Source organism: Numida meleagris, chromosome 2 (assembly GCF_002078875.1).
Source record: "Numida meleagris isolate 19003 breed g44 Domestic line chromosome 2, NumMel1.0, whole genome shotgun sequence".
Lineage (NCBI taxonomy): Eukaryota > Metazoa > Chordata > Aves > Galliformes > Numididae > Numida > Numida meleagris.
Window position 1 is genome coordinate 56,903,758 of NC_034410.1, and position 25,235 is coordinate 56,928,992.

At 37.6% G+C, this 25,235-nt stretch overlaps 1 protein-coding gene across 4 annotated transcripts in view; it reads right to left on the reverse strand.

The window, feature by feature from the left end:
* Positions 1,520 to 25,235, reverse strand: part of CDKAL1 (CDK5 regulatory subunit associated protein 1 like 1) — a 390,780-nt gene continuing 367,064 nt past the window's right edge. For all 4 annotated transcript variants that reach the window (XM_021389320.1, XM_021389318.1, XM_021389319.1 and 1 more), the window contains one exon: positions 1,520 to 2,218. In XM_021389320.1, coding sequence (XP_021244995.1) covers positions 2,012 to 2,218 — 207 coding nt within the window. In that variant the 3' untranslated portion in view covers positions 1,520 to 2,011. The remainder of the gene's footprint in view (positions 2,219 to 25,235) is intronic.

Consider the following 25,235-nt stretch of genomic DNA (forward strand, 5'->3'; position numbering starts at 1 on the left):
ACCAGTGGAAAGCTGAGTTAAAGGATATATTGCATCTATGGGCACTGTCACTTATAAAAAAAGTCTTCTTTGCCCTCTTTTCATCTACTGCATTATTTCCAAGAAAATAAACTGGTTCCATTAACGCCAACAGAATCTAAATCACAAGCTTCGTATATCTCTGCAACAGCTGATGCAATGAGTCTGTAATTGCTATGATTAGATAAGTTAGAGTGGCTGATAGTGAGAGTGCTGGAGGCATAGCACATATCTGCATAGTTTATTCCTATCAAATGCAAAAAATTTGGCTTAGATATAATGATTTTGTCAACTCATAGTTTTCCTGAGAATGTGATATTTGGCACTTTCTTGTATATTTCAGCTCCTGGAGTCAAGTCCTTTTTTATTTTTCCTTTTCTTTCTTTCTTTTTTTTTTTTTTTAAGAATTTCAGATTTATTAAAAATGCGAATTACTGATTGTCATACATTCCTGGTTTTAGAGAAAAACCTGGGAAGACAAACAGAAGCAAATCAAGAGCACGGGATTTTCTTTTCTTTTCTTTTCTTTTCTTTTCTTTTCTTTTCTTTTCTTTTCTTTTCTTTTCTTTTCTTTTCTTTTCTTTTCTTTTCTTTTCTTNTTTTCTTTTCTTTTCTTTTCTTTTCTTTTCTTTTCTTTTCTTTTCTTTTCTTTTCTTTTCTTTTCTTTTCTTTTCTTTTCTTTTCTTTTTTTTTAATCTCAACATTTTTGAGTTTTGGCTCATAACTATTAGTGGTTGCAATAAGAAAAATAGCATTTAATTCATTACATACCTAAACTCTTGGAGACAGTTACTTTGCTGATATGATCTACAGGCCATACTGGAAGCACTGCAGTGGAACTTCTTGATTAATTGCCTGTATCTATGATAAAACCTCAACTTACACAGTACAAAGCATCCTTCTTAGGGGATTAGATTATTCATCTGCACTCTTGAGCCATGTTTGGAACACAGGCTCAGTCCATACTGGGTCCTACACATACTGAAAACACTGTTCCTGCTTTAAGATTTAAAACAGACTTTGCAAGTGGTAGTTTGGAAGATGATCCACAAAGGTGAGAAGGGCTGAGCAAGAGAACAATTTCATGTATACAGCAGCTGGCAAGACTTCAGTCCCTGACTGACTAGCACAACCTGAGGTGCGCAGAGATCCTCCTGTGACAAAAAATGGCTTGTAGAACGTAATTAGAGATTTGGAGGGAGCAAAATGTAGCTTCCCCACTAACACAGCAATACTGTCTTACACACAGTATGATCTAGTACACAGCTAATATGAGATTCACTTCTGTTTCTCTGAGCACTGTACTAAGTCTATGGAGATTGTATTAAACTCCCTCTTTAGGAGAACTCTACCACTGGAATTCCCATTCAATGATAAAAAACCACACAACTTTCTATGTAAAAAAACAATTCTTGCTGTATCAACAAAGCCTAGTAACTCCTTCTGAAGTTGACAGAGGCAAGATGGCAGACTAAGAATTCTTTCAGACATGAGAGCAAAATCAGTAGCAACAAATGATGAACTTTAATGGCTGAGTAGTGTTTGATCCTAATGTAAAAGATATATATCAAACCATCACACTGCATTAAGTGGAATCTTTAAGGAAGCTGTAAATGTTCTGCACATAAAAGATTAGCAACAACACTCAATTAAAAGATTTCTTATAAGCTTTATGAGTTTTCTGCATACAATTTAACCTCCCACAGCAGTTACAAAAGGAGTAAGCAATGCAAACATTGCATCATTTTAGAAAAACAAAGAGGAAGAAAGATACAATAAACTATTCTGACAAACTAAGATCTCAAACTTCATGTCTCCCAGAGCTTATTATCATTCTCTCCTACAAATGGTAGGAAAGGCATAGGGTGAGTACAAATTATTGCCTGATTTATATCACTTTTTACCTTTTCAAGAGAGAGAATTGTTGGTAAAAGTGTTTTCTTTGAAGATTTTAAACAGCAATTTTATTGTTTTTATAAAAGCCACATTCCGTTCACAGTTCTGTTTTCATTCCTCCATAGTAAACCATAACAAGAAATGCCAGTAGAGCCAGGCTGACAGACAGTATCTTCAGTCTGCTTCCTTCTTGGTGCCATGGGAGATGCAAAGCCATCCAGGAGATGAGTGGCGTTTTCACTGGGATCTCAGCAGAAGGATGTGCTTTCCACTTTGTGCCATTCCGTGGTGCATGCCTGAACTCCTGTGAAGAAATGCATATATTAAGATTGAAACTTTGCTATGTATTTCTGACTGTACATATCAAATACAAATAAAATCTCCCCTTTGCATTGAGGTTCAAAACAATACACCTTTTCAATACAAATAACAATGCAATCTGCATTGCATCAACATCTGGTCATCTGTTTTTCATATAGAATTCTTACCAGTGCCATACAAAGTCAATCTTTATAATGGAATTAACTGCCACATCAATTAAGCTGTTAACGATAGAAATAAATCTCCCAAACCAAATGTCATCAAAGAGAGTTGTTTAAGGATTATTATTTTTTTAATTTATTTGTTTTGCTGCTATCTCACTACTCTCCCTCTTTTGGTTTCTTCAAAAGTCATTTCTAACTAGTGACAAAGGGTCCACAGCACAAGAATTCTTTGCACAGCAGGGCTCTTCTGAAGTCAGTCATCATCCCCTGGTGTGCCAGCTCACTGGTGCTTGAAAATCCTCCCACAGAGCTTTTCCTTTCCCCTGACCCTCAGGAGGTAGCTGTGCTAAAACACTCACCTTCTCATTCAGCATACTGAATCCCAGTTCCCTGCTGCGGCTGCCATTACCACTCTCAACCTGACTGCAAGCACCAAGATCATCCAGAACATGAGGACTTTTAACTGCAGCCCAAGTTACAGATGTTGAATCACAATTGCTGCTTAAATCCAAGTGGAAAGAATAAGATATTCCTCCATCTTGGATCCTTGTTCAGTCTGGCACACTAGCCATGGAGATATTCAAAAGTAAGAGCATCTATTAAAACTGTAATCTGATGACTTTTGCAAGAGGTGTAAGTGGAAAAGAAAGTAAAAGGTGCAATTACACAAAGGTGTAATGATCTTGCATCAGACAATTCAATACTTCTGTTCAACATTTCTTTCATCTTCTCTTTATCTCAATAATGAATTCAACTGAACATAGCCTGGTTTATAACTGGTCTGAAATTTTTCCAGGTAAAAAAGATTTAGATGAATCCCCTTTTTTCCTTTACATTTTATAGGAAACAAGTCAGGCACCCAGAAGTACCTCTCTGGATAATCTTGCATTTCCAAGCAGCTGAAACAGGGTCACATGAAAGCTGAGACCAGATGCTTGATTCCCTCTTTCACCAAACATATTTCTGGGCAAATTCAAGGAAATACCAGAGCTCCAAGACATGTGCTTGCCCAAGACAGTGTGATTGCACAATTCTGATTGTCTGCAACTGTCTCCCATTTCTCATTTCAGGAATCAGTTTCATTATAGCAACTGCAGAAGGAAACTAGTGATTGCTACCGGTTAGGTAAGCAAGCATCAAAGGGGTAAATGACAGCCTGACTTAAGTGTTATTTTAACATCTAAGGTATTGTTGATTTAGATCACAATTCACATAGGTGGAAGGGTAATGAACAAGTGACATATGAATGGAGGAGGGGTTTTTATATGCACTGCACCCAGAAGATCATCAACTGGGTGAAGAGAAGAAAAGGAAACAGGTAAGCAAGTTGGGGTATAGTTCTCTGCAGCATAAGGCATGGCAACAACACCAAAACTATCAACGTACTGCTCTACATTGCTAACAATTATAGCCAATTAATTTTTAGTTACTGGTCACAGCTATTTTATCCTCCAGAATCAAAGCTGATTAACCCTGGTATGCAGAATAACCTGGAAACCATACAGTATCAACTATTAACAATTTTTATGTATATGAATCAAAAACTCATCTGCAATAAGCTCTTTTTAGAGATTTATAAAGCCTTTCTCTTCTTTGCAGGACTCACAAATCTCTAAGTAGCATAATTTATGGTCATGCTCTGTTTTCACACATATTTCTTCATGTTAATGCTAGAGTCTAAGGTTGAAAAGAATGGGTTAGGCCATAAAAATAACAATATAATCCAACATTGATGTATTTGATATTTAATTTTTACTGATTAATGACTTTTCAAATTTGGGTAACTGCAACCCAACTCCTAACTCCTGATTAAATATTTATATGCAGTTTGATAATCAGTAAAGACCTGAACATGTAGTTGTACAAAACCAGATACTCTCTGTCAGGAAACAGACAAAATGACAAGTACCTCAGTAGTTTCTAACTACCTTACCCATGCTGCTCCACATGCTCAGGCTGACTTCCTATGTACACATCTCTGTGGGACTGGGGATAGACAGAAAAGAACCCAAACACAACAAGTTACAACTGATACCAAGTTTTGAGGGGCTTGATGTTTCTCCTTCTATTTATTATTTTACTAACAGTTAAACACGTTAGTGTCTCAAGCATTCATTCATATCCCTGTGTAGTACTTTTCAGTAGTGATTCCACTGGCATTTCACTTCTATTTCACAGTTTTTCTGGTTTCCAGCATCTAACTAAATAATCTCATCTTGTTAGAATTATTATGATCATGAATAGTCTATCTTTCTCTTGTTTTCTATTATACTGTTTTATCAAATCACTACTGCATTATGCAATGCATATGTATCACGCAGTGCTGCACAGTGTCAGCTGGACAGAATGACAAGAGACTCTAGCAAGGTTCACAAATTTCCAGTGGTGGTGAACTCCACTATCCCCACTGCCAGTTGTCCTCTGTACTACTTCATATGAGAAAGACAGCGGGTAAAGTTGTGAGCACAGTTTTCTTCTGATCATACCAATACACTAAATTCATATTTTAAAATTTTATTTCTGTATATGAGTTTCTCTTACAGTATTTTACCTATATTGAAACTTAACTGGGCAGGAAGTACAATTCTCAATGTTTTACTATGCTGTTATTTTCTTTCTTTCTACCTTGTATTTTGAACTCTGATATATTTCTTGCTACTGGCAGTCACATTTTCTAAAATGCTTGCACAAATGTCTTGCATTTGCACAGTGTTTCAGATCCTATAAGATACTGCCACATACATCAAGCCAGAACTTTTTATTTCAGTAGATGCATACTAATTTTTTTACATGAAATGCTACTCTCATTACCTTCCTAACCTGGATTCTTTACAAATTTTATAATGGATTAAAATTAATATATGGACAAAAAGATGATGATTTGCAAACTAAACTTTTTCTTTTAGATGCAGGTCACAGTTTATGATTTAAAACATTACAGCATTTCTGTTTGGTAAAATGTATCTCTTCAGATGATCTGGCTAAATATTTTGTTTCAAGGGAAGTAATGAATATTTTCATCTGATCCATATTTCCTATGAACTAATCTCTAGTTTGCCCCAATATTCTGTCTCATACAAGGGTAACAAAGGGTAATACCACTCACTGCCTTGAAAATTTCTGGCCTTATCATCACAGAAGTTTCACTGTGAAAAAGGGTACATCTGCTTCTCTATAATTGAATATCTCCTTTAAAAACGCCAGTCTTTTGTCCACTCTGCAGTTTCTATGACAGCTTTTAAACATGATAATCTCTCAGAGACACCTGCAGGAAGATGCCTCTTCCTAAGAGCCTGCTCTGCAGCTCTGAAGGGTGCAGCACAGAACTCTCAATGGCAAGAGGAAGAGCTTGGCTAAACTGGACACACTGTCTTAAGCCTGAGTAAAGGGCTGCAGTGGCCCTCAGTGCAGTCTGTAAAACAGTGAAGAGCCCACCCATAATACAATCTGCTCCTACTAGCATGTGCCTTATCACAGTACCAGCCGTAGAAAACACAACATATACATTTTTATCTGTACAAAAGTCCTTTTCCTAGGCTCCATTTCAGGAACTGGTTTTCAGTAGTATATACCATAGTTTATACTGCATGCACAGGATGGGAGAGGATGACATTGTACAAACCAAAACTAAAACCATGCATTCTAGAGTAGACAAGACAAATTACAGTAGCTTCTTTGGGCTGCCATATGACCCTCAGAGTTTGTAGTACTGAACTGCTATATTCTGAGATCCTCCATAATGTTTATTTTCCCTAAAGCTCTCCATCTAGTGTACCTTGAAGAACGAGACCACTGCAGAATATCTTTCTTAAAACCAAGTTCATTAGAGCCACTTTGGTGTACAGAATCTGGCTGGAGGCAAACATTTCACCTCTTGAGCTAGCTCATTTCCTCCAGCTCTGACTTTATCGAAGTATTAATTCTGTAAGGCCCTTGCTTGTATCTCTGGAGAAAAGTGTTTACCGTACACAATCACTAGTAAGAGTGCAACGGTTTCTTAACCTGAGCTCACAAACACTGTTGTAGCTGCAAGACTTGGGAAGATTAGCATAATGATTCTTCTTATTGGAATTTAGAACAAAATCCAAAGAGTCTTTTTTATCTGAAAAGTATGTGGGGGAAATATTAAAGAGGTTTCCAGCAATATTAATTCATACTAATTTAAGTCTTGCTAGGCCATACATTCTTGAGTAGACTTGTTATTAATAAAGAGGACTGTTCTCACTAAAAAGAAAAAGGTATTCTAAGATTTACACTTATATCCTATTAATCGAAACGAGGGGAAAAGGGAAAATTATTAAACTGAAATGCAAAGAAGGCATTTTGAGCTGAGCATCTTGTATTTCCATGGAGTTAGCCTTTCATCTTGTTTTGGCAGCCACAAAGTAAACACAAGACTTTGCTAATAAGGTATAGTATAAATTATTAAACCATCTAGTATATGATCAAATGCATTTCAGATTATTTTTTTGCATAATTCTGCCTTGACAACTGCCAGGAGTAATATATTTTCTGTACTCTTGCACAGACCCATTGATTGCTGTCTTTCTGAAGCTCCAGTCACAGACTTAAACTGCTATGCATGAAAGAAATACACAATCACATCAAAACCTAAGCTTTGGCATCTGTCGATCACAGCCTAGCTTTTCGTAAGATCTCACTTCATGTTAGTCAACAAAGACATGATAGCAACTCTTTAGTTCTGAGCTGAGGTTTTAATAGATTCAAAACATTTCTTACATGCAAATTTCTTTCATGGCTCCGGGGCACTGTTAGAGCTTGAAGTGTTAGCTAACTGCTGTGAAAAACTACTTGACTGAGCATATCTCAAGATACATCTGACTTCTGAATCTTCTAGCTCAAGCAAGTACATCTTACACACTTGTACTACTAGGTTTAAAAATATGGACTTTTATATAATCACACACAAGTAGCCTATGTGACAAATTAGTAGAAAATATGCTAAAATATGCATTACATATCCTACTGTGCCATTTGAAACTCTGGGCTATTACACTTTGGAGAAATTTTTCAGATTTAAAAAACAAACAGTTACCGAAGGTCACACAGATTACACATTGGAAATATATGTATGTTAAGTTATATTTAACAGTTCCAGAAGACACATTTAGTTCTGTAGCTATTAAGAGAGCTCCGTTGATTTATTACTTACTATATTCCACTAGCCTCCTTCTGCAAATGTGAAACACTGATTTCAAAGCAGAAAATAAATGGCATAAAATCTTTTTTTTTTGTTAATGAAATTACATGATAATTCCCATAAGAAACATCCCTACCACCAAGTATATACTCCCAGTAAATGCACAGTGCTTTGTTATTCAGAGAAAATGGTGTCTAAAGGCACGCTTGCATCAAATGTTATCATCTGTATATCATTCCTAGGAACTCACTGATTCTAAATTCCAACATTCATTACTTATTTGTTTTAAGAAACGGGAAACCTTGAAAAAATAATTAGAAAAATCAGGCACTTCTGTAAAGGGAACTTTGTATTTTTTTCCTTTTTTTGTGTGTGTGCACATAAGTATGTGCATGTGTGCATACACGCGTGGTGTGAGCATGTGTTTTAATATATAATGGAAAGAACTGAACTAGGATAAATACAAATTTAATATTAAATTCTCAATAAATGATCAGTCTTAGTGATAATTAGGATTCTGTTATTCCCAAATCATTACCACTGAAGTTATAGCAGGAAAATAAATTAACCAAAGAATTGTGCAAATGGCTGTCATTAGTTGCTAAAACTATCTTATTGTCTGTCAGAGGATCCTAGGCTAATTCATACTGCACCTAGCCCATCCTCCTGCTCAAAGAAGCATCAGGTATGGCCCAGCTTGCTCAGGGCCTTAACTAGTCAGGCCTTGAAAACCTCCAAGGTTAGAGACTGCACAGCCTCTGGGCTGCAGTTCAACTTCTTAATTTGTGGCAAAATTTTTTCTCCTTACATCCAGTCTGACTCTCCTGTTTCAACTTATGCCTACTGTCTCTCCTCCTAAAAGCACCACTGTGAAGCGTGGAGCTCTGTCTTCTGAATAGTCTTCCCATAGGCACTGGGGGGCTACTGTTAAGATCCTCTGAAGAGGCCCCTTCTCCAGCTTTCAATAAGTCAATTCTCTCAGCCTTGCTTCACAGGCCAAGTACTCCGGGATCTAGACCATTCTGGTGACCCTATGCTGACCTCATTCCAGTGATCAATCCAAAATTTACATCAACATCATCACACATGACTCTATCAAGTCAGGTAGTGCTATAGCAATAGTCCTAACAGCTGGACCATGGTCAAATACAAACATAAAATAAACTGAATAATGGGAAGATATGCAGAGACAGACTTTAAGCACAACACCATCAAATCTGACAGTTTGTTCCAGGCTTGTCATCCCCTATGATCAGTTTTAACTATGGCCTATCTCTGACTTGCATAGCAATTAGGCAAAATCTCATTTCTTTCCCAGTAACGCTTCTGTCTGGTTTCCTTGGGCAGTGCAGGATTAATACCTTTCCCATTACTCAATTACCTCCCATTCTGTTCCATTTTCCTTCTACTTCTCCCCATTTCATTCCTGCATCACCTGACCATATAGCTTCTCCTAATAAACAAAAGTAGAGATGTCAATAGAAACACATCCTGTATCATGATTTTCTGTCCATGTCAAGAGAATCACAGAATTGTATGTGCTGGAAGGGATCTCTGGTGATCATCTAGTCCAGCCCGCTCCATTAATGCAGGTTCCCTACAGTAGGTCACACAGCAAAACATCCAGTTGGGTTTTGAGTATCTCCAGAGAAAGAGACTCCAGAACTTGTCTGAGCAGTTTGTTGCAGTGCTCTGTCACCCTCAAAGTAAATTAGTTTTTCCTTATGTTTGTATGGAACTTCCTATGTTACAGTTTGTGCCCACTGCCCTTTGATCTATCGCTGGTCACCACTGAAAAAAGCCTGGCTCTATCCACTTGACTCCTGTCCTTTAGATATTTATAAGCATTGATAAGATGCTTCCAGTTGAACAGTTCCAGGTCTCTCAGCCTTTCCTCATAAGGGAAATGCTCCAGGCCCCTACTCATCTTTGTGACCCTCCTCTGGACTCTCTCTAGAAATTCCCTGTCTTTCTTGAACTGAGGAGCCCAGAACTGGATGCAGTACTCCAGATGTGGCCTCACCAGGGCAGAGTAGAGGGAGCAGATCACTTCCCTCAACCTGCTGGCCATATTCTTTTTAATGCAGCCAACAATACCACCGGCCTTCCTGGCCACAAGGGCACACTGCTGTCTCATGACCAACCTGTTGGTCACCAGGACACCCAGGTCCTTCTCTGCAGTGCCCCTTTCCAGCAGTTCAGCCCATAACTTGTACTGAAGTATGTGGTCATTCCTCCTCAGGCTTAGGACTCCGCACTTGCCTTTGTTGAACCTCGTAAGATTTCTCTCTGCCCAGTTCCCCAGACTGCCCACGTCTCACTGAAAGGCAGCACAGCCTTCTGTTGCATCAGCTACTCCTACCAGCTTTGTATCATCAGCAAACTTGCTGAGTGTGCACTCTATGCCACACAGATCCACCACTGGAATGTCTTTCTCCTATGTAAAAAGTTAATTCAAACTCTAGCCTTCCCAATCAAGAGTCTAAAAGAAGTCAACTCTCCCTCTATAAGCTACTGCACCTGAACTCATAATTATTCTAAGGTTTCACTGTTATTTTTCTTGGCAGACACCTCATGCACTTTGGCCACAATAACCCCAAGCAACGCTACAGGCTTGGGGTAGAGTGGCTGGAAGACTGTGGAAGAAATGGACCTGGTAGTGCTGGTCGATGCTCAGCTGAACATGAGCCAGCAGTGTGCCCAGGTGTCCAAGAAGGCCAATGGCATCCTGGCTTGTATCAGAAATAGTGTTGCCAGCAGGAGCACGGAAGTGATCATCCCTCTGTACTCAACACTGGTGAGGCCGCACCTTGAGTACTGTGTTCAGTTTTGGGCCCCTCATTACAAGAAGGACATTGAGGCCCTGGAATGTGTTCCAAGAGGGCAACAAAGCTGGTGAGGGGTCTGCAGCACAAGCTGAGGGAACTGGGATTGTTCAGTCTGGAGAAGAGGAGGCTCAGCGAAGACCTTATTGCTCTCTACAGCTACCTGAAGTGACATTGTAGTGAGCTGAGGGTCACCCTCTTCTCCGATGTAACTAGCAACAGGACTAGAGGCAATGGCCTCAAGTTGCACGAGGGGAGATTCAGGTTGGATGTTATGAAAAATTTATTCTCCAGATGAGTGGTTAGGCAGTGGAATGGGCTGCCCAGGGAGGTGGTTGAGTCACTGTCCCTGGAGGTGTCCAAGAAACATTTAGATGTTGTACTAAGGGACATAGTTTAGTAGGGAAGTATTGGTGGTAGGTAGATGGTTGGACTGGAAGACATTGGCGGTCTTTTCGAACCTTGGCAAATCTGTGATTCTATGATTCCCTGCTCTTTTCCATGTTCTTACCTAAGGGTAGACCTACCTACTTCTTTTTATTCTCCCAAATAATCTTTAAGCATCAGTATTCTCTCACCAAGACTCAAAACTCATAATGTAGTTAGTTAAAAGCTAGACAAAAGGCTAAGTAACTGGGGCTTACTAAATGACTTCCTTTCTGATATACTCGTTAAGATGTGGGAAACACTCAAAAAATCAACTAACAAAAGAAACAAACAAACAAAAAAACAACAGCCAAGGAGACATAAGCCAAAAATCCCTCCAAAATATTTAGAACACACTCAACTTTAAAAGTACTACTTTGCATTATATTCACTTGCTCAAGCTTGTTTCTTTATCTACCTATAAATACTTACCTATAAAGTAAGGAGTTGACTCTTTTTTATATATTAATATTTCATGATACTATTAAACTCTGTATCCTTCTACAATACAGTGTACATATTTTCAAAATAAATTGTCATAAAATGTCAGAAGAAACATTTTGAAGAACAGGGTAACGTCTGGATTGTAAGCTTTTTTCTTAAAAAGGTATGTGGGGTATCAAGCACTACACTGAGAACCTCACACCACAGGAAATCGGTGACTTGAGTTAGGACTTGCAACAACAAGAAAACTGAGGGAGATTTTAAGCAGAAAAGTTTGTCATTCAAAAATCACAGTAATCCAAGTAATAATTTGAAATAAAGAATAAACTTAGGAGCACAATGTTGTCAAATTAAGGATCAGGATCTGTCACTATTTGCTTCCTTGTACATAGCATAATTTTATAAAGGAGAAGGCAGGTGCTTGCTCTGGCCACTCATCTGGTAATTAGTTGGCTAACAGGTGAATCTGTTTCCTAGAGATCACCAGCACAGAATTCATGGCTTTGAATGGTCTTTCATGTCACTATCACCTCTACCGAAATGCACTGCCCACCGCCTCAGTGTGCTCACATCCTCTATTTGGTCTCCAGATACATTCAACAAGTGTCAATGAATGTCAAGGGGTGCCATTTTTTCCTGCATGGAGGAATTCAGTGACACACCTTTGCTTCATACGTACTTCCATGTCAGATGCCATTTGGACAGACTGCCCCTTTGCTGCCATCTGTCACACAGCAACAAAATGTAATGGAGTACTGGTGGGAATGTTCAACTTCTGCTACTATGCCACCAACATCCACCTCCGATGTCATGGGCCAACATAAAATAGGAGGCATTACTATTAGAGCAGCCCCTGTATTAATGCCATAAGAACAACCAACATAAGTGAACGATATTCACATTTCAACAGTGAAATGAGTAATATTCCTTTTACTTGGAAGTGAGCTCTTTGGGCATATATTAAAACATCACCTTTAAGAGACATTCTATACTCACAAATAATAGAAAGTGTCCTTCTAAGCACTGTTATTTGCAAAGAGCACTGTGACAAATATTCAGGAAAAATCTCAAGGGACATTCTCTTTCAAAATCAGGAAAAAGTCTCACAAACAGTATATGCAGTCTCATAAACATGGTATAAGACGAGCATTTTTAATATTTAGAAAACATATTTCTTCCCACAGTTTCAAATTCTGTATCAGCTTGTAGCTGTGGGTTCTATATGCTGCCTTCACTTTACCAGTACTTAAACAAAGAAAATTAAAATGCCTCCAGAGCCATACTGCAAGCCAGCAATATAGATCTCTACAATTCTTGTCTTAGATTCTAGTTGTCACCAGAAGTCAATTTAGCCTCTAAATCCTTTTATCTCTATCAAGGATAAGATTTAAATCCATTTTCTTAAAGTTACACAATGTCCTAATATTTATTCACTTCACAATTTCTGTTACATTCATTTCTGTTCAGTATTAAATACATCCAATTGCTGGGACTGTATATGCATACAAAGCACAGCTGGAATCAGTCCTCTGTGAAAAGGGGCATTTCATGTAAGTCTGACATACAACAGTTAATAAACTGTGACAGATCTTGGTCAACTTTGTGGGTTCAGTGATAATACAAAGGTTTGCTCTTCGTATGGTCATGGCCTCCTTTCTTTAAGTATCCTTTCTTGTTTTAGGAGGTCTCCCACAGTGCCAGTTAGCACACTTCTGAACACATAAGGGAGTATCTTGAAATCTGAGTATCCTTTTCTAATTTCACACTCAGCCAAGTTCAACTGCAGTTAATGAAGGACTCTCTCATGGAAACATCAAACAATGGTTACTGTGAGTAGCAAGCCTAACTGCTCTAACACAATCTCTGTATCCCAAGCTTCTGTAAGTGACTCATCAGCCCGTCTCCGTGATAAAGATTACATGAGAAAAATCTTTCTTGGCTTGCTGTTTGCTTTACGCTAGATAATCAGGATAGCACCTTGGCATTCTGTGTAAGACATCAAAGTATCCAGTCTACAAGCTGTAACAAATATCTAACCTCAGGAGAGCATTTCTGTCTTTCAGAGGGTGGTCTGACTAGACAACGAACTTCTTCATCTGTAAAAGACTGAAGAACTTAAACATGAACTTGCACTCTCTAATACTCCAATACCAGAGATTTGTACCTCATCTGAGAGCATACAAAGAATCCACTGGACCTCAATCTTCTTCCACACAGGTTTTGCATGGTGTGCTCTATTAGTTTGTATCTGATAACTCTCATTACTAGCTCATAACAAGAAAAATCAGTTGCTTTGGATTTAACCACAAAGTAACAAGTAATACTTTCCATTTTATTTCCAGACTTCATATCCTGGAGTTAGTTTCTCTTAAATGCTGAACTGTCACATCTGAATTTCATTTGAACACATGCTAGAAAATGTTTAATAATTTGTAAATATCTGGTTCTAAGCACTTCGAATTGACTATCATCACATTTCTTTACTACACTGACCAGTGAACAGTAAGAACACCTTGCTCTGCCTCATCTTCATGTGTGAAATTGGAAGATGAAAGGTGCATTTCAGGAAGATAATGTAAAAATAAGCTTAATAGTGTTTCTGAAGTACTCAAAAGTTAGTAATGGGAGTCGGAGGAAAGGTTAGAAAAGAAATCAGAAATTCCCTTGAGAGTGAACCATATATAGCAAATAACAGTGTTATTATAAAATGAACAATGAAGGTGAAAAATATCTAACAACTGCTTATTAAATGAACAGTCTCAGCTCTATGCACAGAAGGAAACAAACCTGTGTGTATGAAAATTGTGCATAAGCACATAGTTAGACACTGAAACATAATATGGTTGGCATCTACGTGGAAAAGAGGAAGTGAAATTCCAGAATTTCCTTTTTTTCAGAGTACTTCACTTTACATTCCAAATAACTTGTGCACATACGTATGTGAGAAATGTCATTCTTAGTTTCTTCTTGTTATCTCATATGTCTTCAGTGTCACTGCAGTGTTACACTTTTCTCTGCATCTACAAATCAGCAGAACACAGCCCATGCTACCACTGGTTGAGCATGTGGGGAAAAGACACAGTCAGCCCTGGGAGCACAGGTGAAGGCAATTCACCTGTGCAACTGGAAGGGGTGGAGCCTGGCTCCACCTCTCTTAGACCTCATTTAAGGGCTGACTGCCACTCTACAAGGATCTACAAGGGTTGTTAAACATTGGAACAGGCTCCCCAGGGAGGTGGTTGAGTCACCATCCTTGAATGTGTTTAAAAATTGTTTGGATGTGGTGCTCAGGGATCTGATTTAGTGGTGGGTTGTTAGGGTAGTATGGTTAGGTTAGGTTGGGTTGGACTTGATGATCTTGAAGGTCTTTTCCAACCTGAGAAATTCTATGATTCTATGATTCATAGTCATATGGGTTTTTTTTTTTTGACAAAAGGAAGAGATGAAATGTACTACCTTTACATCTCTGTTCCATGAAAAGTGTCTTCTAAAAAGTTTTCAAGTAATAACAATCACGTATTCATCCCAATTTGTAGTATAGAGCAGTCAATTGTCTTTGACTGGCCATGAGTCTGTTAGGTGCCTTACACTACTATGCCTTGCCAATTACAGAGCATGGCATGCATTCATTATGTGATGAATAGTTACTTACTAGTTCTTCTCCACACATTATATATGCTCCAACATGTACGATCCTCTCCTGGTGTCCACTGGAAAAGAGGGTGTTGGATAGTACCTATTGAGGAGGGTGACCATAGGTGGCTACATGCTGGCCCACACCAAAGGCAGACCCTTTCTGCCCTTGTATAATGACTACGCTCACACATCTGTGGAGAGGGCTTCGTTACAGGCTGAGTCCCACAGAAGAGTTTTTCTGCTGGTAAGGCCAGGTAAAAAGGCAAAATAGAGTGTTATTCAGAAGAAGTTCTCAGCACAGCAACATCAACATTTACTATAGCACCTGGTGACTTACAATGAGCTGGAAGCCAGAAAATAGCTACTTTCTTAAAAAACAATCATCTATGTAGGTCAAATATTGTCTGCCTACAGGCCCTTACTTATTCTGTGTGATTATCACCACACACAACAACTACAAATGAGAATTTCTTTTTAAGAAATGTTTATCACTGAAATCTTCTCAACTCCACGCTTTTATTTTACATGCAATTTGTCAGTCCTTCTCTACAATAAAGACTACTTGAGAAAAATACACATTATTTCTTGCACACCTTGATGTTGCACACAGTTCAGCTTTGGTTTTGACTTGACACCAACATATCTGAAAATTGTGCCAGCACTTCTGACTTCAGCAATGGCTGAATGGAAAGGTGAAGCACCACTGAAGTATATATACTGCCCTCATTATAATTATGAAGTCTCTATTTTTGATAGTATTTCCAGGATTTTAACTAGCTCGTATTATTTAGTCTGGCACTGGAGTAAGTCAGAATAAAAACAATCTGCATTTTTAAGCAGAGTTCCAACATCTGTAACAATAAATAGAGGTATAAGGCAATCCTTCAAGTTATTTAAATACCCATTAGGAAGTAGTCAGAGGATTATCAAGATTAGTGTACTGTACACTAAGCATAGGTAAACTTGTTCTCTCTAATAAATGCTTAAATAATTAATTACTTTTCTAAATATTTCTGCTACTTAATGGTTTTTGATAAAACCCACAGGAACAATTTCCTTTGGAACATGCTATAAATAAGAACAAAACCTGGAATTACATAAATTTAAGCATCAGGCATCATGAAAATCTTCAGTGCAATAGGCAATGAGCCAAGTTTCTTAGAAGTAGATCTCAAACTTTAAAAGCAAATTAGTGCTCTCTTAGTTTTTAGGAGGACTCCTTAAAAAAAATTCTTAGATTGAGGGAGAGATTGTGGTAGGAGGGCAAGGGTTTAATTCTATCATTGTTTGGTCCAGTAGATTTGCAACAACATGCTTTATTGCTAATGGCATAATCAAGACTTTGATCTCATTATTCAGCAAAGGATCTAGAATGAATATTAAACTTGATATGGAATACAGTTTGTATGTACAGAAAGTTACTGGATGCAACCTCTGAAGAAGAACTGCTTTGCCACATTTGCATAGATACTGATAAAAACTTTAAAATCCATTTATTTCCCCTACTAAAAAGGCTCTCGTACATTTTTCTCTATCATCTTAACCTTTACACCAAAAACAAAGATCACTAACTCCGTGTTACTGGGAACAATATTCAAAACAAAAACATAAATCACTGTACTATCAATACTATCAATTATTGTCTAGTTTGAGTGGGAAAATATGATTATAAATAAATCTTACTACGTTACTATAAATCACAATTAATCCTAATATTTCTGGAGTAGATAAATACTAATTAAGAGGATTTGTCAGACTAAAAAAGTTACTTGAAAAATACATTCATACATATCTTAGTGAATTCTCATTATTGTAATAAGTGCCAATAAGAGCAGAAGGGATGATTTCTGAAAACTATAATACCAGTCATCTACTGAAAAACTGTTAAAACTTTTCGCAGGTATAATATTATTAAAGGCTAAAGAACATCTTATTTTGCTAATTGTTTTTTTTTTAATTAGATGCACTTTTTTTTTAACATCTTAAAGTTAAAAAATAGCTTCATCTCATAACTGCAATTTTCAAAAGAATCTGAAAGCTAACAAAACCTCTCTCCACAATGGTTTTGGCAGCAAATATATTTCTAAGAGGCAGAAGTTCAACATTTCAATACCTCGCATGAGTAAAAAAACCTCCTACTGATCTTTTCTTTGTTACTGGGGAAATCTATATCACCCTTCTAAATCTCTATTTCCTCTCAAGAACTCCATGTGTCTTTTTCATGCTGACCTAGTTAAGTATTATAGTAGAAAGACTGAGGATTACAGCACTGATAAATGATAAATAGGTAGAAAAATCATCCATCTCATAGTTTCTCTTCATAAGTCAATGAAGACAAAATGTTTTATCCTTCCGATTGTATGTTCACTTGCAAGGAAATGAAAGGAGACGAGGAAGAAATGGAGACTGAGATAGTGTCTGTGTGAGCTTTTCAGTGATCTAAATATTAGTAAAAAGAAAAGGGAAAACTAAATAACGCAAGCAAAAACTCAACATACACAGGCTGAATATTCTTCATTTACCTTTGACTACACTGGTGTTGAACTCCACTGGAGAGGAAATAAAGATAATTTTATAGTAACTTTTCTGGCATAATCAGTTGGAAATAGGTGACCTCCAAAACAATAGAGAAATTCAGAAAAGCTGTGGCTGCCTTTTTTTTTTCTTCTTCCTGAAAGCCAATTAACACTTTGAAAATTTATGAACTGGTACATTAAATAACAAAGCTTTACTAAAAGCCAATGCCTTTTGATCCTTTCCAAATAGTCTGTTGAATTGAAAGTAAAAAAAAATATTTTAAAAAGAACTCCTTCCTAAAGGAGTGTCAAGTAGATAAAATTACCATGGCTACACACTTCCAATTCGTCTCTAAGTCAAGGGAGAACAGATCCCACTCTCTCATCTTACGGTGCAGAATGGGGTCAAGTACTAGAAATAATACACAGCAATGAAAGAAATACTTCAGTACTTGGGAGTTCTACTTCTGGAGGCAGGAGGGGCAGAACGCTTCTGTTTAATTTTCTCTCCTTCTTCTGAAAATGACTTACAGTTGAATCATCCCAGTCATTACTATTTCCATTTTTTCTGCATGCAGTGCAGAACATTAACGCAATTATGCAGTTTAAAGTGATTAGACACTAACAATCAGACAAATAACACTGTCCGCTGGGGAAATGAAAAGGAAATAAACTAGAGTTCTTATCTTTCCACCTGAAATGGTCTTAAGAGAGCATTTGTTTGAAACAGGGCTACGTAAAATGTGTTGTGTCAGCTGAACTTTGATCACTGCAGTTGAAATTCAGACCTGTCAGAGAAATGGGCAGAAAGGCAACCTGCCCATTAAATTAAAGACCTCAGGAAAAAACTACTTGGTGAAGAGATCTTATATTGGCTCTTGGCCTTGCTTTCCTTCATCATCTGTATGTGTTTTAACCTTCTATCCAGTTCTGGATCAATGAGCCACCTTCTATTCCAGTTTGTAAGCCATCAAATAATTGCTGGCTGAACTGAAATACTCATAAAATTACAGGAAATAAGACTGGAAACAAACATAAGAGTTCACCTAGCCCATACCCATGACTGAAGATGGGTAACCTGTACCTAAAAATGTTTTTCTCAGATATTTGATAAACTTGTTTTTAAAGAATAGCACTGGAAAAAAAAAAATCCCCAACCCACTACAGCCAGTCCAAACCAATTCTTATGCAAACTTAGCAAGAAAAATGTTTTCAGACTGTAAGAAAGAATCTGTCCTGAATTTCAGAGTCCAGACTGAGAAATGTTGGGCTTTCAAGTAGAAGAAAAAAATTAAATCAACTGAAATTTCCAAACAAATTAATCCAAGGTGGAATACAGATGATGTGTAAATCACAAAAGATGGCACCTAAAGAAAAGAACATCAGATATTTTTTGTCATTTTTTTCTCAGAAAAATAAGACTTTTGAAGGTTCCTTCTAAAACCACCTACAGATGGCTTTGAGCTCCACTTTAAAAAGGAAATGTCAATTTTTTTTAGACTCTGGTTACAGTGACACTAACTTTACAGTGACTTCTGTGAAATTACTGAAGAACACATGAGATAAAGAGATTAATTTAGAAGGATTTTACACCATTTTATATGACTTCTATTTACAACCATAAGGGAGCAAGACTAACACATTAAATGGAACTGATTAAATTAATACCTATAAAAGCACTAATCAGCTGCATGCCTCACTACAATCAGTTGTTTTAGAGAAAGGGTGAGAGAGAGTAACTGACAGAACAAAAGGTATGTTCCTACAACAGAAAATGCAAGAGCACTAAACGTTGCACCATACTTTATGGAAATGTGCTACTACCTGAAAACTACTTTACATCAGAATTGTTCAATTGCTTGTCCATATATTTATGTTAAACAGAAAATTCCCAATGTATTTCTCAAACTGCCCCTTCTTAGATGCTGTGACATAAAAACTTTGTGAAGTAGCTTTTCAACAAAGGTAAAAGGTGTATTTTGTCTTACTTTCTCTTCTTTGGAAATTCTGATTTTTCATTAGCGCTTCTCATACTCTGTATATTTTGTTGCTGGAACTTTATGTCAGATTCCCCTCCTTGTACCTGCATGCCATTTTTTTCATCCAAAATTTGCTTCTTTGACTTTTTTTCCTAAATGACTATCTTCTAATCCGTTTAGAATCCAAGTTTCCCACAACTTTGAAACTCCAATGTACATAAAAACTTGTGTTTAATAATCCTGGAAGTTTTATACATATCTTCCATGCCCTTGAAGGAAGTTTCCAATATAGAGATCTCAATTTTGCCATGATTTCTTTCATTTTGGTTCCAGAAGACTACACATTCTTCTCTCTTCTCCATTTCATTTTTCCTGCAAGTGAAGCACTTTCTTCCTAAGATCAGAGAGTTCCCTTCAAACTATGCTTTGTTGACTCTTCTTTCTGGCAGCTTATATAGAAGCCTTTGATTTATGTATTTTTTCTATTTCCTAAATAGAAAAAAGGCTGGATAACATTTAGAGGTCATCTTTTGCTAAATAACTAGAAAATACTTGTGGCTAACTATGGGATGGGAACATAAAGCTTCTTTAGCAGCATCCAGAAGTACAATGTTATCTCTTGCAAAAAAAAAAAAAAATAAATAAAATAAAGGGAAGACGCAGAGAAAAAGGAACAAGGAAACTGATCAAACAGTTCCTTGCTATCTGTAAATCACTGGCTTATTCCTCATTTCCTCTGAAGATCCCACAGACCGGAATAACTGCTAGCTTAACTGTGGCCTGGGAGCCATAGAGATGTGCATCAAGATGCCACAATTACAAATGGAGACAAATGGAGACTGCCAGCATGATTTGTTCTCATGGGGAACGTTAGACATGGAGAACGTTATCACATAAAGCAACTGAAAACAGGTAATTGAGACAAAGATGTGACTATATTTGTTTCAAAAGAAAGTCAGTCACAGATGCTTGTAGAAGCAGGATTTACAAACATAAAATAAGTATGACCTTATAATCAAGTAGACAGTTTAAATTATTTTTCTTTGCCTTTATTTTCCATTTGATTAAAATTTCCCACCAATGGCTTCCAGGCTTCTAGGTTTTGATTTTGGTAATACATAACAATTCTGGCAGGCAGGCAGCCTTTTGTTTATATCCTTTAGTCCCTACATCTCTTCTTTATATATTTCTCATATTGTAATTTTTTTCCTTTAGCCACAGAACACATAAACAACTATAGTTATTACTGGACTATACGAGCATAAAATACTTTACTTCAGTTTCTTAACATCAAATCAGAATTCTTGCAGATTCTTAATTTCACTGAATGATTAGGTTAGGATAAACACTTATCTGTAAATATGCTATTTATTTTGCCCTGCTGAGAAACTATAAAGATCCTTAAACATGGCCAAATGAAACAAAAATGAAAATATCAAAATTTAGTTTTAGAATTAAATGACATTCAGACCACTGACAGACTCTGCTGTCACTTTCATTCATTACCTAGTGATAATAAAATAAGTACTCCGTGCATCGCAAACCACCTCCAAAACCTCAGACAATATTAACAGAGCTCTTAATGACACAGTAGATATGCTAAAGTGCTTTACTGAATATCAAAAAGGTGAGGTGCATCCTTAAAGCTTTGTCAACTCCTAACGTCCTCAATAAAACAGTATCACATCTGCAGCATTCACATCTTTTTTCTTTCCTATGAAATTTAGTATAACTAATAATTGATCGAAAGTTTTATTTACTGTTACTTTTAATTGCAAGTAGTTACTTGTGATATGCCTGTTTTGTCTAGCAACCATTTTTAATGTCTCCTATCAATACCTAGTTCACACATCCTACGCTAGATTCACCAGAACCAAATCCAAAACTGCCTTCTGCTCATGCTTTATTGATTACAGCTGTCACTATATATCCTCTAAACCTTGTTCTATTACTGAATTGGCAACTGCACATTTCAAACCCTAAGAAATCTATACTAGATCTAAATTCCAGTAATTGAAATTACTAAGTGTATTTGCCCTTAATTAACTATCCTGTAAAACAGTGCACTTTAGACACAATTCACTTTTGAGCAATTTCTATCAAAAATGCATGTTGAAGTAAAAAATTAATTCTGGTAAACAGCTATGCATTTTAATACATAATACGACCCCTACAATCAGTAAGACTAATCATTTTGACATCTTTTTAACCGGAGCCACTGGCTCCAGCATTCCTACACTCTCCCTGTCCTAACTTCTGCCACAGAGCCTAATGTTACTGAAAGTGAATACCTTATCTTAAGCCATTTACTTAGACAATTTTTTTTTAGAAAATACATTAACTGCTAAGAAACTCTACATCACTAGTAAATATATAAAAATGGATGGATGTATTAAGTACATTTTTTGCAGACTGAAAAAGCATGATAAAAACGTATGCCAGAAATAGTCTGGAAATAATTTTGTCAGTATTTGCCTGCTTCTGATTTGGCATAGATATAAAATGTACCAAAGTTCTACAGAGACTGTCAACTTTTCTGTGTGTGACACCCTGCATTCTCTCTTTTCCAGTCAAAACTGTTGATTCCATTTGTTGACCTTCCTGCACTTCTTTGGACCAATTTGTTACCAAAGTAATGCAGTCAAAAGGGTAAAAAATAAAACAAAACACCAAAACCAACAAACTAACAAACACAAAAAACACAGAAGCCACAACTGTCCCTTCAAACCCACCATATGCCTTTGGTGCTTCCTCTGACTAATCAGAAGAAATTATTGAGGGAAATGTAGCAGGTGAGAAAGAAACACCATAGAAAAGTCAGATAAGCTCTGATCCTTTGTAGGTAATTCCTCATCACAGCATTTTTGCTTGAGATGGTTTTGTGCTTTTTTCATCTATACATCATGGTGCGCTCAATTTTTGTCAACTTTTCAGTCATATGGTTAATGTTCTTAAAAACTGAAAAATTTCCCTCTTCTGTCAACATTCCTCATTAGAGAGAAATACATTTGTGATGCATTTTGAAACACATCTTTCACTGTGTTCTATGCAAGCTACTGAAAAAATTGATAATGAATAATATTCTTAGAATACACTATGAAAACAGTACCTTTGGAACTGCTGCAGACCGTGTACAAACACATTACAGCCCTAAATCAGCACTATCCCTCTTCCTTTCTGCTAAGCTCTTATATGCAAGGATGCTGAACTGTAAGCTACAGTCCCAGTACATTTCATGGTTATTAGGAAAGAGCTAAGTGCTTTGCTGAATGGGAATGGATTAAAGCATAGATGCTTTAGTGCAGTACAACCATTTGTCACATTGTTTTGCTATAAATTACCTCAATCTTCATTTAAATTTACATGCCTCTCTGAACTAGCTGCCATCACAGACCAGCAAACACAATGGAGGTGAGAGGAAGTCATGCCACTGACAGGCCAGCCTGAAACTTCCTAGGTACTTCAGATAGCATGCCAGCTACAGGATGCTGGTCAGTTCCTAGAAGAGCTTCTGCCCAAAGAACAACACTGGATAAGAAAAATGTGCCTGTTCTTAAGAGCCACCTGGCAGCTGGTTACACATTCACTCAATCCCCAAAACATAAAGCAGGTCCTAATTCTTCCTCATTTTAGTAAAAAGCAGGAAGAGAAGGGGCCACAAGTGCTTTAAATTTTTGTTTTACTCAACTCTTCCTTCTTGCTACTACATAGTTTGGTAACTTGGCTCAACAAAAAAGTTATCCAAGGTTTTAGCTCTGCATGCTGTCCTTTTGAAAATGTGGGGGAGAGCCTTGGCATTCTGTTGAAGATCCAGGACCTCTGACTACTTTTGAGGGGGTACCTGAAAAGTTGTTTCATTCTTCTTTCCCCAGTCTGTCACGCATGCACACAGCAAGCCATAAAAAGGGTCAGATGATAAGTTGTCCCGTTATTTTAGCATTAAAAAGAGTCATCCTCTATGACTCCATTTAGACTGCGACTTAGATCCCATTTAGACCACCATTTAGACCACAACTTAGACTGGTGACAAGTGGCATTCCTCAGAGATTGGTGCTGTGACCAGTGCTGCTTAACATCTCTGTAGTTAACATGGACAAGGGGATTGAGTGCACCCTCAGCAAGGTTGCAGACGACACCAAGCTGAGTGGTGCAGCTGACACGCTAGAGGGAAGGGATGCTATCCAGAGGGACCTGCCAAGCCAACCTCGTGAAGTTTGACAAGGCCAAGTGCAAGGTCCTGCAATTGGGTTGGGGCAATCCCAAGCACAAATACAGGCTGGGTAGAGAATGGCTTGAGAGCAACCCTGAAGAGAAGGACTTGGGAGTGTTGGTTGATGAAAAACTCAACACGAGCTGGCAATGTGCACTTGCAGCCCAGAAAGCCAACTGTATTCTGGGTTGCATCAACAGAAGCATGGCCAGCAGATCGAGGGAGGTGATTCTGCCCCTCTACTCTGCTTTTGTGAGACCCCACCTCGAGTACTGCATCCAGGTCTGGGGCTCCCAACACACGAAGGACATCAAGCTGTTGAACTGGGTCCAGAGGAGGGCCACAGATATGATCGTAGGGCTGGAGCACCTCCCCTACGAGGACAGGCTGAGAGAGTTGGGGCTTTTCAGCCTGGAGAAGAGAAGGCTCTGGGGGGACCCTCTAGGGGCCTTCCAGTACCTGAAGGGGGCCTACAGAAAGCTGAGGAGGAACTTTCTATAAGGGCATGTAGCAACAGAATGAGGGGAAACAGTTTTAAACTGGAAGAGGGTAGATTTAGACTAGATATTAGGAAGAAATTCCTTACTATCAGGGTGGTGAGTCACTGGAACAGGTTGCCCAGTGAGGTTGTGGAGGCCCTCACCCTGGAGACATTCAAGATCAGGCTGGATGGGGCTCTGAGCAACCTGGTCTAGTGGGAGGTGTCCCTGCCTATAGCAGGGGGTTGGAACTGGATCATCTTACAGGTCCCTTCCAACCCAAACCATTACTATGATTCTACAACTGGAACATGAGATTTGCTCAGAAGCATCTTAGGTTAGAATTAGATGTCTCAAGCAAAGCACTTCTAAGCAGGAAATTTGCTGTAACTTTTTATTTGGGCATTCTAGGAGATTTATACCTCTTAAATGCATCTCAATGATTTCTTATGTAAATTATCAGTCCCCTTGACTTTGACCATTTTGTTTCTCATTTTTAATGTATAAAATTTCAGTCAACATTCTGTTTGCTTACACCCATGCTAATAGCTTCTGGTAGCACATACTCAATTTAATTACAGGCTTGGTTCTCTTACACTGGATTATTTTTAAAAAATGTTCTACTGAAAAAAGCGTAAGTGTTTAAACAGCTACAATGTTCGATCAGACAATTTAAAGATTTGGGCTGTTTTTTCAATCATTTATCAGGTAAATACATACATACACGGATTTCATTCAAAGGCGAATTAGCCTTTGAATGCTTCAAGTTCATGATCTCCCCAAAACATTGCTCTAGGTGCATTACTGTTGCCATGTTTTACATAACCAGCCTTATGATACCTAATAACCCTAGTAACATAAGCTATGCAGTGATTATTTATTTTAAATATGACCACTTACAATTTAACAAATATATATATACTCATTCATATTTTAATACTTGTCCACAATTTGTCAATTGTCCACAATGCTGTAAAAGCAGCAAGGTGGCTGATAAACTTCCAGTTACCTTTCTACCATGTGCTAAATTACAGCTACATATTTTCAGAGATCCTAACAACAGTGCTGGAGAAAGGACATCAAATGATGCTCAGAAATGTGATACACGTTTTCATTTCACACTCCATCGGTTTTTACAACAAGAGTTCCATGAAATGTAT